The 13,615-nt window shown below is 43.2% G+C and overlaps 1 protein-coding gene across 1 annotated transcript in view; it reads left to right on the forward strand.

Annotated features, from left to right (window-relative positions):
• The first annotated feature begins 1,911 nt into the window (after positions 1-1,911).
• FBXL15 (F-box and leucine rich repeat protein 15) overlaps positions 1,912-13,615 on the forward strand; it is a 48,023-nt gene continuing 36,319 nt past the window's right edge. The window contains exon 1 of the mRNA XM_078643050.1: positions 1,912-2,237. Coding sequence (XP_078499176.1) covers positions 2,209-2,237 — 29 coding nt within the window. The 5' untranslated portion in view covers positions 1,912-2,208. The remainder of the gene's footprint in view (positions 2,238-13,615) is intronic.

Below are 13,615 nucleotides of genomic sequence, written 5' to 3' on the forward strand. Positions count from 1 at the left end.
GATATATCATCTCGGCCTACCCGATCCATAACATGGAAGGAACCTGCATGCTATGAGAAGTGTTGTTGGCTGTAACAGATTTCTTTATGTGTTTGATATTTTATGTTTAAGTACAGAAGGGAAAAAATACCAAATTACACTGCTTTTATCAGTATATTTACCAGCCTGGGCTCAAAAATACATACCAGACTGGTTAAAAATAAAGAGCCCGATTCACAGAATGAACTTAAGACTAAATCCTAAACTTACTATTATTTGGTATTCACAGAATGCACTTACTACTTTCGGGATTCACAGAGTGAACTTACTACTTTCGGGATTCACAGAATAAACTTACTACTTTCTGTATTCACAGAATAGATTTAAGACTACTAACTCTAAGTCCGAAATCGGGGAGTAAATTCCGGCCCGGAGGCGGAGCTTCCGGCCCGGAGGCGGAGCTTCTGGCCCGGAGTCGGAGCTTGCGGCCCAGAGTTGCAGATTTCAGCATGGCAAAAATCCCCACCTCCAAGCCGGAAGCTCCGCCTCCGGGCTGTAAGCTCCGCCCTTAAGCCGGAAGCTCCGCCTCCGGGCCGGAATTTACACCCCGATTTCGGACTTAGAGTTAGTAGTCTTAAATCTATTCTGTGAATACCGAAAGTAGTAAGTTTATTCTGTGAATCCCGAAAGTAGTAAGTTCACTCTGTGAATCCCGAAAGTAGTAGGTGCATTCTGTGAATACCAAATAGTAGTAAGTTTAGGATTTAGTCTTAAGTTCATTCTGTGAATCGGGCCCTAAAACTCTACGTGGCAACTCTAGAACATAAATTTAAAAAAAAGAAAATCCAAGAAAGCAAAAAAAAACTGGATTGGGAAATTCCTCATGCATAGACTTGGAGGAAAACTTGGCATGGCTGCATTAGTATGGAAGTGTTGGCACGATTAACGGGCAACTTTTTATTTAAGCCCTTAGCATTTATTTCTACTGTTGCAGTCTGCCGAGGGTTGTGGATTTGCAAATAACGTCGATCTTAGACAAAATAAATATTTCTTGAATTCCTTTCCAGGGCAGCTTGTTCCTTTATAGGCAATGTACTTGGAATATAATTCTGTAAAACGCATTGTATGGCCGTTTCTGTCAGGGCTCCGTAACATTTATCCATATATCACATACATGTCAACATTTTGGAAGGCAAAAGTGGGAGATTTTAAAACAAATAATTGGGAGAATGGACTAGTCCCATTGACTTCTATTGAAGCAGAGGCAATTTCAGGTGGAAGACAGCCAAAATAAAGTCATTTTTGCTCAAAAAATCAGAAGTCTCGCGCCTGGATCGGGTCCATTGGCATGTATGCTATATCCAACATTCCTTAGCTCGTCACTAACCGACCTAGCTGGAAATGATTTCACCTTTCTGACACTTCAACAGAGTCAGACTTCGCTGCTGTATAACCTCTCCTAAGAAGGGGGCTGTCTTTTCTAGCTCCGTGTTTCTATGGTGACGCGCGTTTAAACAGCGACGTCGTCTGAGTAGCCCTTATGGGGAATGACAATGGAGCGGTCATCTTTGAAGAGTGAAAATGTTTCGTCGGCACAAACGTAGAAGGCTTATATCACAATGGACATTAGTTAATTGAACAGGAACGACTAGATAATTAATATTGTTTTTAATTAATCGCTGAAAACATTTTTTTAAATGTGTTTAATATTTTCCTAAATATGACTTCTGTTTTAAAATAACGTTTGATTTTTTGTTTTATTTCATGAGTTTATCTTTCTTCTTGTCGTTTCTAGCGTTATGAGTGAGAAGTTACATACTTCCTATGTGGGCTGCTGTCTGTTCGTCACCATCTGGGGCACTGCAATCGAACTCAAAGGGCGACACGCAGGGGCACTGACGTACTATCTGCGAGCGGGCGACTCCTTGTTGCGTCATTGACAGCTAGGAACCCGGCTTTATGCAAGCGAGTCAAGTAGACTTGCAGATCCTATCCACCTACCCATTCCACGTTTATTCACCCGCAGTCTGGTAAAGTGCGGAGATCCTGCAACCTTTTTTCCCTGGTGATTTGTACTACTACGGATTATACCCACGTACACACGGATGATCATTGCCCATCCATAATGGTGATATTTTGCCATTGATACCCGTGCCCTGAGGCATTCACCCATCTCCAGGTTGACGATCCTGACCCATCATCATCGGATCGTTTCTGTTCTCGCTTTCAATGGCTAAAGTTAACCATAGAACGTGCAGGTGAGTGGGAGGGGAGTATACATGACTAAACAAAATTATAGAATAACATTTTAACGAGACCAGAACTAAACTCTCAAATTTATAGAATGAGTCCTGCCTAGTTCCTCTTAATTGAACACTGGGTATGACAGTTTATAGTGAGCAAGTGAAAGGGTATTGCGTCTGCTTTGTTTGGGGCAAAGTCGAGAAAGATACAGAACATTCTGGGTGCAGAAGTACGCATGCTCAAAATGGAAAGCTCACCGCTATAATACGATAACAGAACCACGAAACAGCACTATTGCGACAAAATAACACATTCCACTAAGAACACGATCGAACACTTAAAAAAGGCACCGAAGTTACATGCTAACAGGGGCGGCTGGTGACATTTGAAAGTGGTGGGCGTAAACTAATTTGCATATTGCACCGCAGCGAGCGAGCCCGAACCACCTTGCATCCATCCATACATCATTCATGCATCCACCCATCCATCCATCCACCCACCCACCCTGCATCCATACATCATTCATTCATGCATCCACCCATCCATCCATCCATCCTGCATTCATCATTCATTCATGCATCCACCCACCCATCCAGCATCCATCATTCATTCATGCACCCACCCATCCATCCATCCTGCATCCATCATTCATTCATCTACCCATCCACCCATCCTGCATCCATCCTGCATTCATGCATCCACCCATCTATTCATCCACCCATCATTCATCCTGCATCCATTCATGCATCCACCCATCCATCCATCCAGCATCCATCATTCATTCATTCATCCACCCATCCATCCTACATCCATCCTGCATCCATCCATCATTCATTCATGCATCCACCCATCCATCCACCCACCCATCCATCCTGCATCCATCATTCATTCATCCACCCATCCATCCCTGCATCCATCCATCCATCATTCATTCATGCATCCATCCACCCACCCATCCATCCACCCATCCATCCACCCATCCATCATCCATCCTGCATCCATTCCTGCATCCATTCATGCATCCACCCATCCATCCATCCATCATTCATTCATGCACCCATCCATCCACCCTGCATCCATCGTTCATTCATCTACCCATCCACCCATCCTGCATCCATCCTGCGTCCATCATTCATTCATGCATCCACCCATCCATTCATCCACCCATCATTCATCCTGCATCCATTCATGCATCCATTCATGCATCCACCCATCCATCCATCCTGCATCCATCATTCATTCATGCACCCATCCATCCACCCTGCATCCATCATTCATTCATCTACCCATCCTGCATCCATCCTGCATCCATCATTCATTCATGCATCCACCCATCCATCCACCCTGCATCCATCATTCATTCATCTACCCATCCACCCATCCTGCATCCATCCTGCACCATCCTGCATCCATCATTCATTCATGCATCCACCCATCCATTCATCCACCCATCATTCATCCTGCATCCATCCACCCATCCATCCATCCTGCATCCACCATTCATTCATCCACCCACCCATCCACCCACCCATCCATCCTGCATCCATCCATCATTCATTCATGCATGCATCCATCCACCCATCCATCCACCCACCCATCCATCCTGCATCCATCATTCATTCATCCACCCCTCCATCCATCCTGCATCCATCATTCATTCATGCATCCACCCATCCATCCATCCACCATCCATCCTGCATCCATTCCTGCATCCACCCATCCATCCATCGTGCATCCATCATTCTTTCATGCACCCATCCATCCATCCACCCTGCATCCATCATTCATTCATCTACCCATCCATCCATCCTGCATCCATCATTCATTCATGCATCCACCCATCCATTCATCCACCCATCATTCATCCTGCATCCATTCATGCATCCATTCATGCATCCACCCATCCATCCATCCTGCATCCATCATTCATTTATCCACCCACCCATCCACCCATCCATCCTACATCCATCCTGCATCCATCCATCCATCATTCATTCATGCATGCATCCATCCATCCACCCATCCATCCACCCATCCATCCTGCATCCATCATTCATTCATCCACCCATCCATCCACCCTGCATCCATCCTGCATCCAGCATTCATTCATGCATCCATCCATCCACCCATCCATCATCCATCCATCATCCATCCTACATCCATTCCTGCATCCATTCATGCATCCACCCACCCATCCATCGTGCATCCATCATTCATTCATGCACCCATCCATCCATCCACCCTGCATCCATCATTCATTCATCTACCCATCCACCCATCCTGCATCCATCCTGCATCCATCATTCATTCATGCATGCATCCACCCATCCATTCATCCACCCATCATTCATCCTGCATCCATTCATGCATCCACCCATCCATCCATCCTGCATCCATCATTCATTCATGCACCCATCCATCCATCCACCCTGCATCCATCATTCATTCATCTACCCATCCTGCATCCATCCTGCCTCCATCATTCATTCATGCATCCACCCATCCATTCATCCACCCATCCATCATTCATCCTGCATCCATTCATGCATCCACCCACCCATCCTGCATCCATCATTCATTCATGCACCCATCCATCCATCCACCCTGCAATCATCCTGCATCCATTCATGCATCCACCCACCCATCCTGCATCCATCATTCATTCATGCACCCATCCATCCATCCACCCTGCAATCATCCTGCATCCATCATTCATTCATCTACCCATCCACCCATCCTGCATCCATCATTCGTTCATGCATCCACCTATCCATTCATCCACCCATCATTCATCCTGCATCCATTCGTGCATCCACTCACCCATCCTGCATCCATCATTCATGTATTTTTATGACCATATAACTTGCACACAGCTTGTCAGTGTTCAATACCAGTCTCGAACCTTGTACTCCAGCACAAATGATACATGATTAATATTAATTGTTTTTAAAACATGTATTTATTCGACACCAATTTCACACCTTAGTCGGAACATCATTTTTATTTGTTTTTTAAAATATCTATTTATTTAACACCAAAGTAAGTCATGTATACATTTTTATGGTTCGATAAGAGGCTCGAACCTGGTTTCCCAGCACCAAAGTCGGCCGCGCTATCCGTCAGGGGTTATGTACCCGGGCTATGTATTGACCAGCCAATCCTGGCGCTGTATGCAGCGCCAGGATTGGCTGGGGGGGCACCATGACTCCTCGCCCAGTCGCCCTGTGTAACCCCGGGGGCTGCGGCCCGCCCCCTGGTCCTCTCTCTAAGGGGGAATTCCCTGGAAACGATCTGCGCATGCGCGGGCATGTTTGTGCCCAAAAATACACTTGCGCGGCTGCAGCAGGCCCATTCTCCCCCCCCCCAAACTCCCCCCCCCGCTATTGCGCACTCCGGGAAAGTCGGGTGTCTCCCGGTTTCCCGGTCGGCAGATAGCGCGATTTTTAAAAATATTTGTATTTGGCTTCTGGACCGTGGGGCTACGCCCCTACGCCCCAATGGACGCACCGCGCCTGCATGCTAACCCTATTAATGTTTGTGTTGGCTTTTATATTTCGTAGGATTGTTGGAGTGTTATGTTTTGCGGTGGTGTTTGTATTTGTATTTTGTTGTATTGGCGATTTGCATCTGCAATAATCGGGGCTTTAAGTGGGATGAAAAAACTGGGGGGGGGGGTGTCTCTCAAAGCGACGTGGCTGATGTAATTAAGGGCGTGGCTTAATACAGGTAATCTGAAAATCTGTGTTTAATATAGTGTGCTGTCTGACTGGTATTTTGCTGCTACTGTCACTGTATCCAGATATATAATACAAGTAACATTACACCTACAACAAGCCAGGACTATTGGCTTTGTCAATGATTGTTAGTTACATGAGATAAATAAGCAACATCTATGGCTTTGTTGTATACAACACTGACAATTCTTTAACGAGTCTCTTTGAAGTTACATCAAAGGCAGTGAAGGGTGGCACTGCTGCAGAGTTAAGATTTATTTTTTCACCAAGGGTGAGGGCAAAAATGGAGAGCCCGATGGGGACCCATCTTAGTACCTCCTCTTTAGAACTGACGGTGCTCAGCACGGCAGGACACAGCCCACTTAAAGCCCTAGTAATTATTTGGTATGCTGTTTTTCTGTGGTGTGTCATGCCGGGGTACTAGTTTCTTGTATTTTTATTGTTATTTTCTGTTTTGACGTTTATATGACACCCAGTGTGTTGGTTTGTTTTTATATGTTTTGCTATTGTATGCTTTTATGTTGTCTAGTTTTGAGAATTTGTTGTGTCCTGTTGCAGTTTCTAGTTTGTGTTGGGGTGTGTGCTTTTGCTGTGTGTGCTGTAGTATTGCATGATTCTTGGGCTAAGGCAGTGTTGTGTTACTGTAAAATTGTGGTGGTGTTGTGATATAGTGGGACATTGCCCTGTACCACACTAATTTGTGTCTGCTTTAACATGCGAAAACGTTTTTGACTTTGAATACAACTGCTCAAAGCCACTTTAATTATATGCTAGTAAATGTGTTCACACGAAATACTGCCCTATTTACACCTAAGAACATGTAATAAGGCCGACCAAACATGTTTTTCAACCGACCTCTAGTTGCACAAGAAAACTACTGTTACTGCTTACTTTATCAGTCAGACAGGCTACATTATTGGATCTCGTAGGGGGTTAAGGCACTTTTTGGTGATAATTATGTTATCCAGCAAGTCTCATGGTATAACTTAAGTGAGCTAAGGTGGTTAATGCACTTACTGGAGAAAGACGGTTTGAGGTTTCGGTAGTCGTACAATAACTTGGTGGATTTATTTCTCTGCTGCTGAGTACTACTACTAGTAGAATTTCTCCTTCAGTCAATACACTTATTGCAGATGTGTAACCAGCAGGTAAAAAGTTCAGTTCACCCTACTAAATTAAGTCAGTTGGCTGTACACTGGTTGCCAACATCACACTATAACCTTCAATGGTTATGCTTGAATATTTTCAGGTTTTCTCGTATATCACCCTACCATCATTGACTATGCCAATGTGTTGGGAGTCATACTCAACAACATGCTGAAGATCCAACCATTCCCTACTATGTGCATTGGCCAATACTTCTTACTTCCAACTCAGATCACTGTAGGACAGTGGGTCGTAACCTCTGGAATTCTGTGGAACACCACTTAATCATTACTGAATCATTATTGGAATCAGAGGACCCCCAATCAGTCATTACTAGAGGCCTGAGAACCCAGCATAAACATTTTTGTTGATCTGAAACACAAAACCATGCACAAAAAATACTGAAACAAGCATTCATCAAACAAATACATAAAAAATTAAAAAATTTATTTAGTACACAAACAAATCTATAAATAAAATGAATGTCATTGGAAAGTTTGGCACTTTTCTAAATTCAATTTTAGGCCACTCGTCGTATATACTGTATTCTGTTTGATGCACTTGCACTGCTCCCACGAATCTGTCTGAGGATACAACCTTAATTTTTACCCTTCAATTTCAAATTCCTTCACGTTTATAGAACATTTGAAAATGTTCAATGTTAGATTTTTTTGCTTTATTTATCTACACTTTAATCTGTTAATATTATTTAATTTTCTAAGCAGTTGAGGACCCCCTGAGTAAACTTTGCGGACCTTCTTGAGTCCCCAGACCACCGGGTATGAACCGCTCTGGACTAACAGATAATTTATTCTGGAGGTCGATCTGAAATCCTTTGTTCAATCCTTTGTTTCATCCAAGCTTGATTACTACAACTCAGTCCTCACAAGATTATCGAGAGCCCATCTTACCCCTCTCAGACCAGTGCTGAATGGTGCCACTCGATTTGACTGTGGAAGCAAGAAGCCTGATCACATTATACTAGTGAACATATTGCTACAAAAGCTTTGCTTTGAAGCTGAAACTCAGTTTACGTTAGTGTGCATCACCCACAAAGTAATACACAAAGTCTCTGGTGGCTACTCTCACCTGCTCACATCTAATTTGCTGCTTATCCAACCAATTTCCTTCAAATGTGAAACAACCTTGTCTCAATCTTTGTCTTCAGTGCAACAAGTATTTGGAACATTATTCCTAATTCTTTGTGCTATCTGTTTCCTTCCTGTATTGTAAAAAAAAATGAAGGTTCGCTTCTTTCAGAGACATTTCCATGCTATACAAACAAATGTAGAATACAGCTTAAGCTCAATAAAGCATACCAATATTTAAATGGTCTAAAAGCATTACAGACCACAGGACATAATGAATTTGTACTCACTTCAGCCGAAGTGAGTATTATTTATTTTTGCGTAGCAGTATTTTCATACAAAAAAGAGAATCAAAAAGATGTTTCCTGTCTGTGTTTTTACATTATATATATTTGCATATTTGAAAGTGAATGGTGAACCTCAGTGATTTAACCATACCAAACCTGTGACGTATGAAAAGTGCAATTGACAAACTTGTAGTGTTGGTTATTGGTCAATAAAAGAGTAGCCGGTTGGAAATGTAATACAATCGATTTTTTGAAGACGACTATTTGATGTGTTGAGGGCTTTAGCTTTTTAATAGCCAACTACGTTTCAACCCTTTAGCGATACACGGTCTCTTCAGGACGAAGATTCTGGGGACAAGTAACTAAGTCAGGATGCTTGAGTGATACATTTCTTCTGGTATATTGTCGGATACTTCCCACTGTCAGGATACTTGGTTCCCTTAAGAAGAAAAGCCACAGTTTGGCTTGCGATGAAGCTCGCAGTAACAGAGATTACTGTAGATCCCATGCTGAATATTGAGTAATACCCAGAGGAGGGCTGCTCTTCGTGACCACTGGAGGCAATATAATTGCAATCGAAGTGAGCCTTATTAGTCAGTTAGTAGGTGAAGTTCTTGCTTCCTACCGGGAGGCATGAAGCTTAGACCAGGGTAGGACACAGCCCGCCAAAGAACAGCCATCATTGCCGGTATTAGCGTCTCGCCGCTGAGTCATTATGTCCCGTGGGCTGTAATGCTTTAAAACCATTTAAATATTGGTATGCTTTATTGAGCTAAAGCTGTGTTCTATATCTGTTTGCTTTGCTTCAGTCAAGCACGATACATTAATTGCTGTAATAACTATTCAATCTACTTAAAAATGAGTTCCTTGTGAACATTGTCTCTGCTTAATTAGCATTACCCAGTTTGCAAGGACACATTGGTTGCTCTTGTTTTTTGTGCGAATAATTTCCAAGCTATGGCCTAACTTATCTCTCTACCTTAACCATACCGTCATTCGACCGTTTTCCTCTTGCCTTGTTTATCCCTCATTTTGAAGTTGCACACTGAATTTTCTTCCTCTTTTTAATGTTTGATTGTTTGACATTGTATTGTTATTTATATATGTTTTAACCTCCTTCAAGGCTTCACTATATGTCGTCAGCTGACATTTTGCTTGTCTCTCAATAGGTTTGTGTTCATTTATTTTGTTTGCACCCATTAGTTCGGCCAGTTTGCTCTGTACATTCTCAAATCGGCCAGTGCTCTAACGCCTTGGGGCCAAGTTAGGGCTATAAAAAACTGCATAAACCCAGTCCTTATTTTTTCTTGGTGAATTAAATTATACGATTATCGAGTGGCAAAACAATTCATTTTGTATTGTGTGCCTCACAAATAGCCATTACTAGTGCAATTAAACGCATCAACCTACATAAGTGGAATGCTTTACATATAAAATGCTTTAAATAGGCATTTTTCCCCCCCAGTTAAACCCTCGACTGAACATATCTTGCTGTCCATCCTTTTGTACAACCATTATAACACATATACTCTTCACCTTTCTTATTCTTAATAACGTAAAGCACTTTAATGACTGGCTTTATCAATTGGCTACCTTGTTAAGTCACAAGGCAGGGCTCAACTGTGTTCCCTGTGATAGGTTAGAAGCAAGGACATGACTGTCCCTGGTTGTGCTCCCTTAGACTTTGAGACCTGCTCTTAGCAAGGGCTCAGGTGACAAAATGAATTACTGAGTTGTGGTGCAGTTGTGGTATTGCAAAGTTTTCATCGCTGTCATACGGACTAAAGAAAGCGCCTGGGCCCCAGCAAACATTTGGGCACCCTTAAGATTCTGAGCCCTGACTGCAGGATGGACTGGAAACCAAAGTCAGCCCTGGCATCAATGTTTCCACCAGTTCCACACTGCAGGAGGCTGCTACTAAAATTGTGTTATGGTGGGGTCATACCAGCCCTTCCAGCTCTAAAAGAAACTCCATAGGCCGAAGCGCACTTCCACAACAGAAAGCCAATCTGCGCACAAAGCCACACCAAGATACAAGCGCTCAGCCCCTGGGTCAACAAGGTACAAAGCAGAAAGCACAGGGAAACTCTAATGCCAATCACCACTCAAAGAGAAATAATGGAGTCGGGGTGGTGGATTTTTTTTATCTACTTCTTAATGGGAAGTAAACCTTCGAAAAACTACTTGTCATGTAAAATTAGTTTGGCTAACACACACATACTAGGATTTATAATTTGTTTTATTGGAACTGCCAATTAAAATGAATGTTTTGTAACAATCCTAACGTGAAACTATTTTTAACTGGAAAAATATCTGAGGAGGAGTTTGAGGTTGCCTTGGTTGTGACGTGGTGCATTTTTAAGGAACGTGTTTCAGTTTGTTTTTTAATCTCCTCGTTATATTCCTGGCGTCTATCGATATAGCGCCGATACTGCAGATAAGGAATCTGTTTCACTAGGACTGAGACCCGTCAACGAAAGGTTTCGCAGCACATAGTACAGTGGGTGCATTCACCCACTCAGTACTTCGATTAGATCTGGTTATCACCAGGTTACACTCAGGTCTCATTTGGTGGCCTTTAGAAATTCATGCAGCTGCATCTACCAGTCTGATACTCAGCAGAATATACTCCAATCAGACGTGACCCTGCCCACTTACCCCACGAGACCCTCATTATTTTTAGTAAGGGCTAAGCCTTTTAAAAAATATATATTTTAATGAACATTTTGCCACAAGAGGTAGCCAAGCTTCGGAACAAGGGCGTAATAAATCATATAGCACGCAGCAGGTGGAGGATTGTAAAACGAGATTAGTGCAGCAACAGTCATTATACATTATTTTCATATATTTCTTTATTACACTGTTCACAGTAAGAAATGGCAGTACAATCTTGTAGGTTAATCTTATCTGACCCAGATGTTCGTGCGCTATTCCATCCATTTAGTACTGAAAGGGTAAACATTATCCCATGTTAACACTAGCATCAGAACCATGCAACTAAATAAGGAAGAAACAAAGATCTACAACACAATCACGTCCGCTTGTCTCCCCATCTCCCCCCCGCGCGCCCCCCCCCACCCCCCCCACACACACAAACACACCCTAATTCCCAGGAAAAGCAAAGCAATATCACTCTGGCGGCATACAACAACACCTCAAGGACATCAGCTCTAGAGATCCTGCCCGGGCCTCTGCAGGCTGTTCGGCAGGATGTCAGTAAATATACATTACGTTGTTTCCCACCGCTACATCTATTGGCTTTAATTGTGTGAACAAAAATAATGAAGCAAGAAAATAATGTTTTTTTTTTAGATCCAACCAGAAGTGTTTGTCATACCAAAACATTCTCTTTCCATAATCTCTCTATAGGCACGGTGGGTAATCGTGTAAGGAATTATCACTGGTGTAAACTAACATGTTTGCGGTGGGGAGGGGCCGCCTGTATTTCCCGAGTGTATTCACCCGTGCAACAAGAAAAACGTCCGGTTTCAATTCCACAACAATCAATTAGGGGCCTATAAATACACACTCGCTTCCTCTCTTGCAGATGGCCACTGGGTCCATTGTAGCCGCTCAGCAACTCGTCAAAGTGGGCACCCACTATCTCAGTCCATCCTCCGGGGGTCTTATTATCCGTTTGAGCTTGTATTGCTAATAATAGTGTCTCACAGTGCCACCCTGCCTGCCACAAAGCATATCCCGGATGACCGTTATTTCCGCCCTCATCCATTTCTTGGATCTCTGAAAGCCACTGCTTCATGATCTGCGGTAGTCTAGCTTTCCAGGCCATTGCAAAGGCCCTTTTAGGCAGAATCAGGCCCAAATCAAGAAATATGGGAGTTTGCTGATCACTCTTTGGGCTTGCAATCTCACTGAGAAGGTATGACCGTATATCCTGGGGCATCAATATTCCAGACACTTCTGATAAAGTTTCTCTCACCTGCGAACAATAATGCATAATTATTAGAGGACAGGTCTACACCATGTATATACAAATCCACTCCTGGCCCCTGACATCTGGGGAAATGTGCTGATCCCAGGTATATCCTTGATATTCTTTTCTGTGTCAGATAGTATCTGGTGCAGGCACTTCAGTTTTGAATAGTTATGTCGGCGATTCCGGGTGACTGTCTTGGAGTAAAACTGAATTTTATTCCACTCAGTATCTGCGGGTTGTCAGCACAAGGTTCCCTCCGAGTACGACTTTATATCAGTCAGTTAGTTCAACCTGCGAAACAGGTGGTATGGCCCATCTAGATGTTCCACGTCCAAGCAAGTATCACCTATATAGAATGGGAGAGACAGGTGACTCCACCTTCCCACGTCCCCATGTATTCTGAACTGCTCCCAGCAGGGCACCATGTGTAAGAAGCTGACCAGTGCCTCATTCCCATTGATCCGCAAGAGTATCATACATGTGCAGTATGCTATATGAGTACAGGCAGGGCCACTGTAATTATGCAGCAGGAGAGGGCCAAATTATGGGCTAAGGTTGAGTAAATTATGCGGGCAGAAAAGGCAAAGTATGTAGCATAATGTGGCTCCTTTTGTAATAGTATTCCTTCATTATTTTGTCATTTCTAAACTTGGTAACAATGTCTGGGCATTGGTTGCACCTCATTAGTACCAGTTTAATACCCAAATATAGCAATAAGCAACAAAAAGGTGACCAGTCCAGCTTGGCAAAGGGCCTTATACTGTGCGTCACAACGGCACCGCATTTTTCGTAACTTTTGAACCATTTGCACTACAAACACATTTTTTTGTGTTGAAATCTGCATATTGTGCGGCAGATGATTATGTGGCATTTGCGAAAATCCATAATCATGCTAAAATCGCCGCAGTCGTACAGTCACATAATTCCAGTGGCCCTGAGTACAGGGCTCCAAACTCTCGTCCAACCAAGAGTGGCAGTTGTGCAATCTAGTCACCACCCTGAATTCCGGGAAAACCAGAGTGGTATCTCTGGTGGGTATCATTTGCAGGACCCCAAGCACCTCCACAATCGTTACCAACATTGTGTGTTTATTCTCACAGCCCGTGTAATAGGGCGAAGTGCAACACAATAGAGGAAAATAATGGAACAAGAGTAAAAAAAATCAAACCTGTTTCAAAACATTACACAATGCGACAATGG

The sequence above is a fragment of the Lissotriton helveticus genome, chromosome 5_1 (assembly GCF_964261635.1).
Source record: "Lissotriton helveticus chromosome 5_1, aLisHel1.1, whole genome shotgun sequence".
Classification (NCBI taxonomy): domain Eukaryota; kingdom Metazoa; phylum Chordata; class Amphibia; order Caudata; family Salamandridae; genus Lissotriton; species Lissotriton helveticus.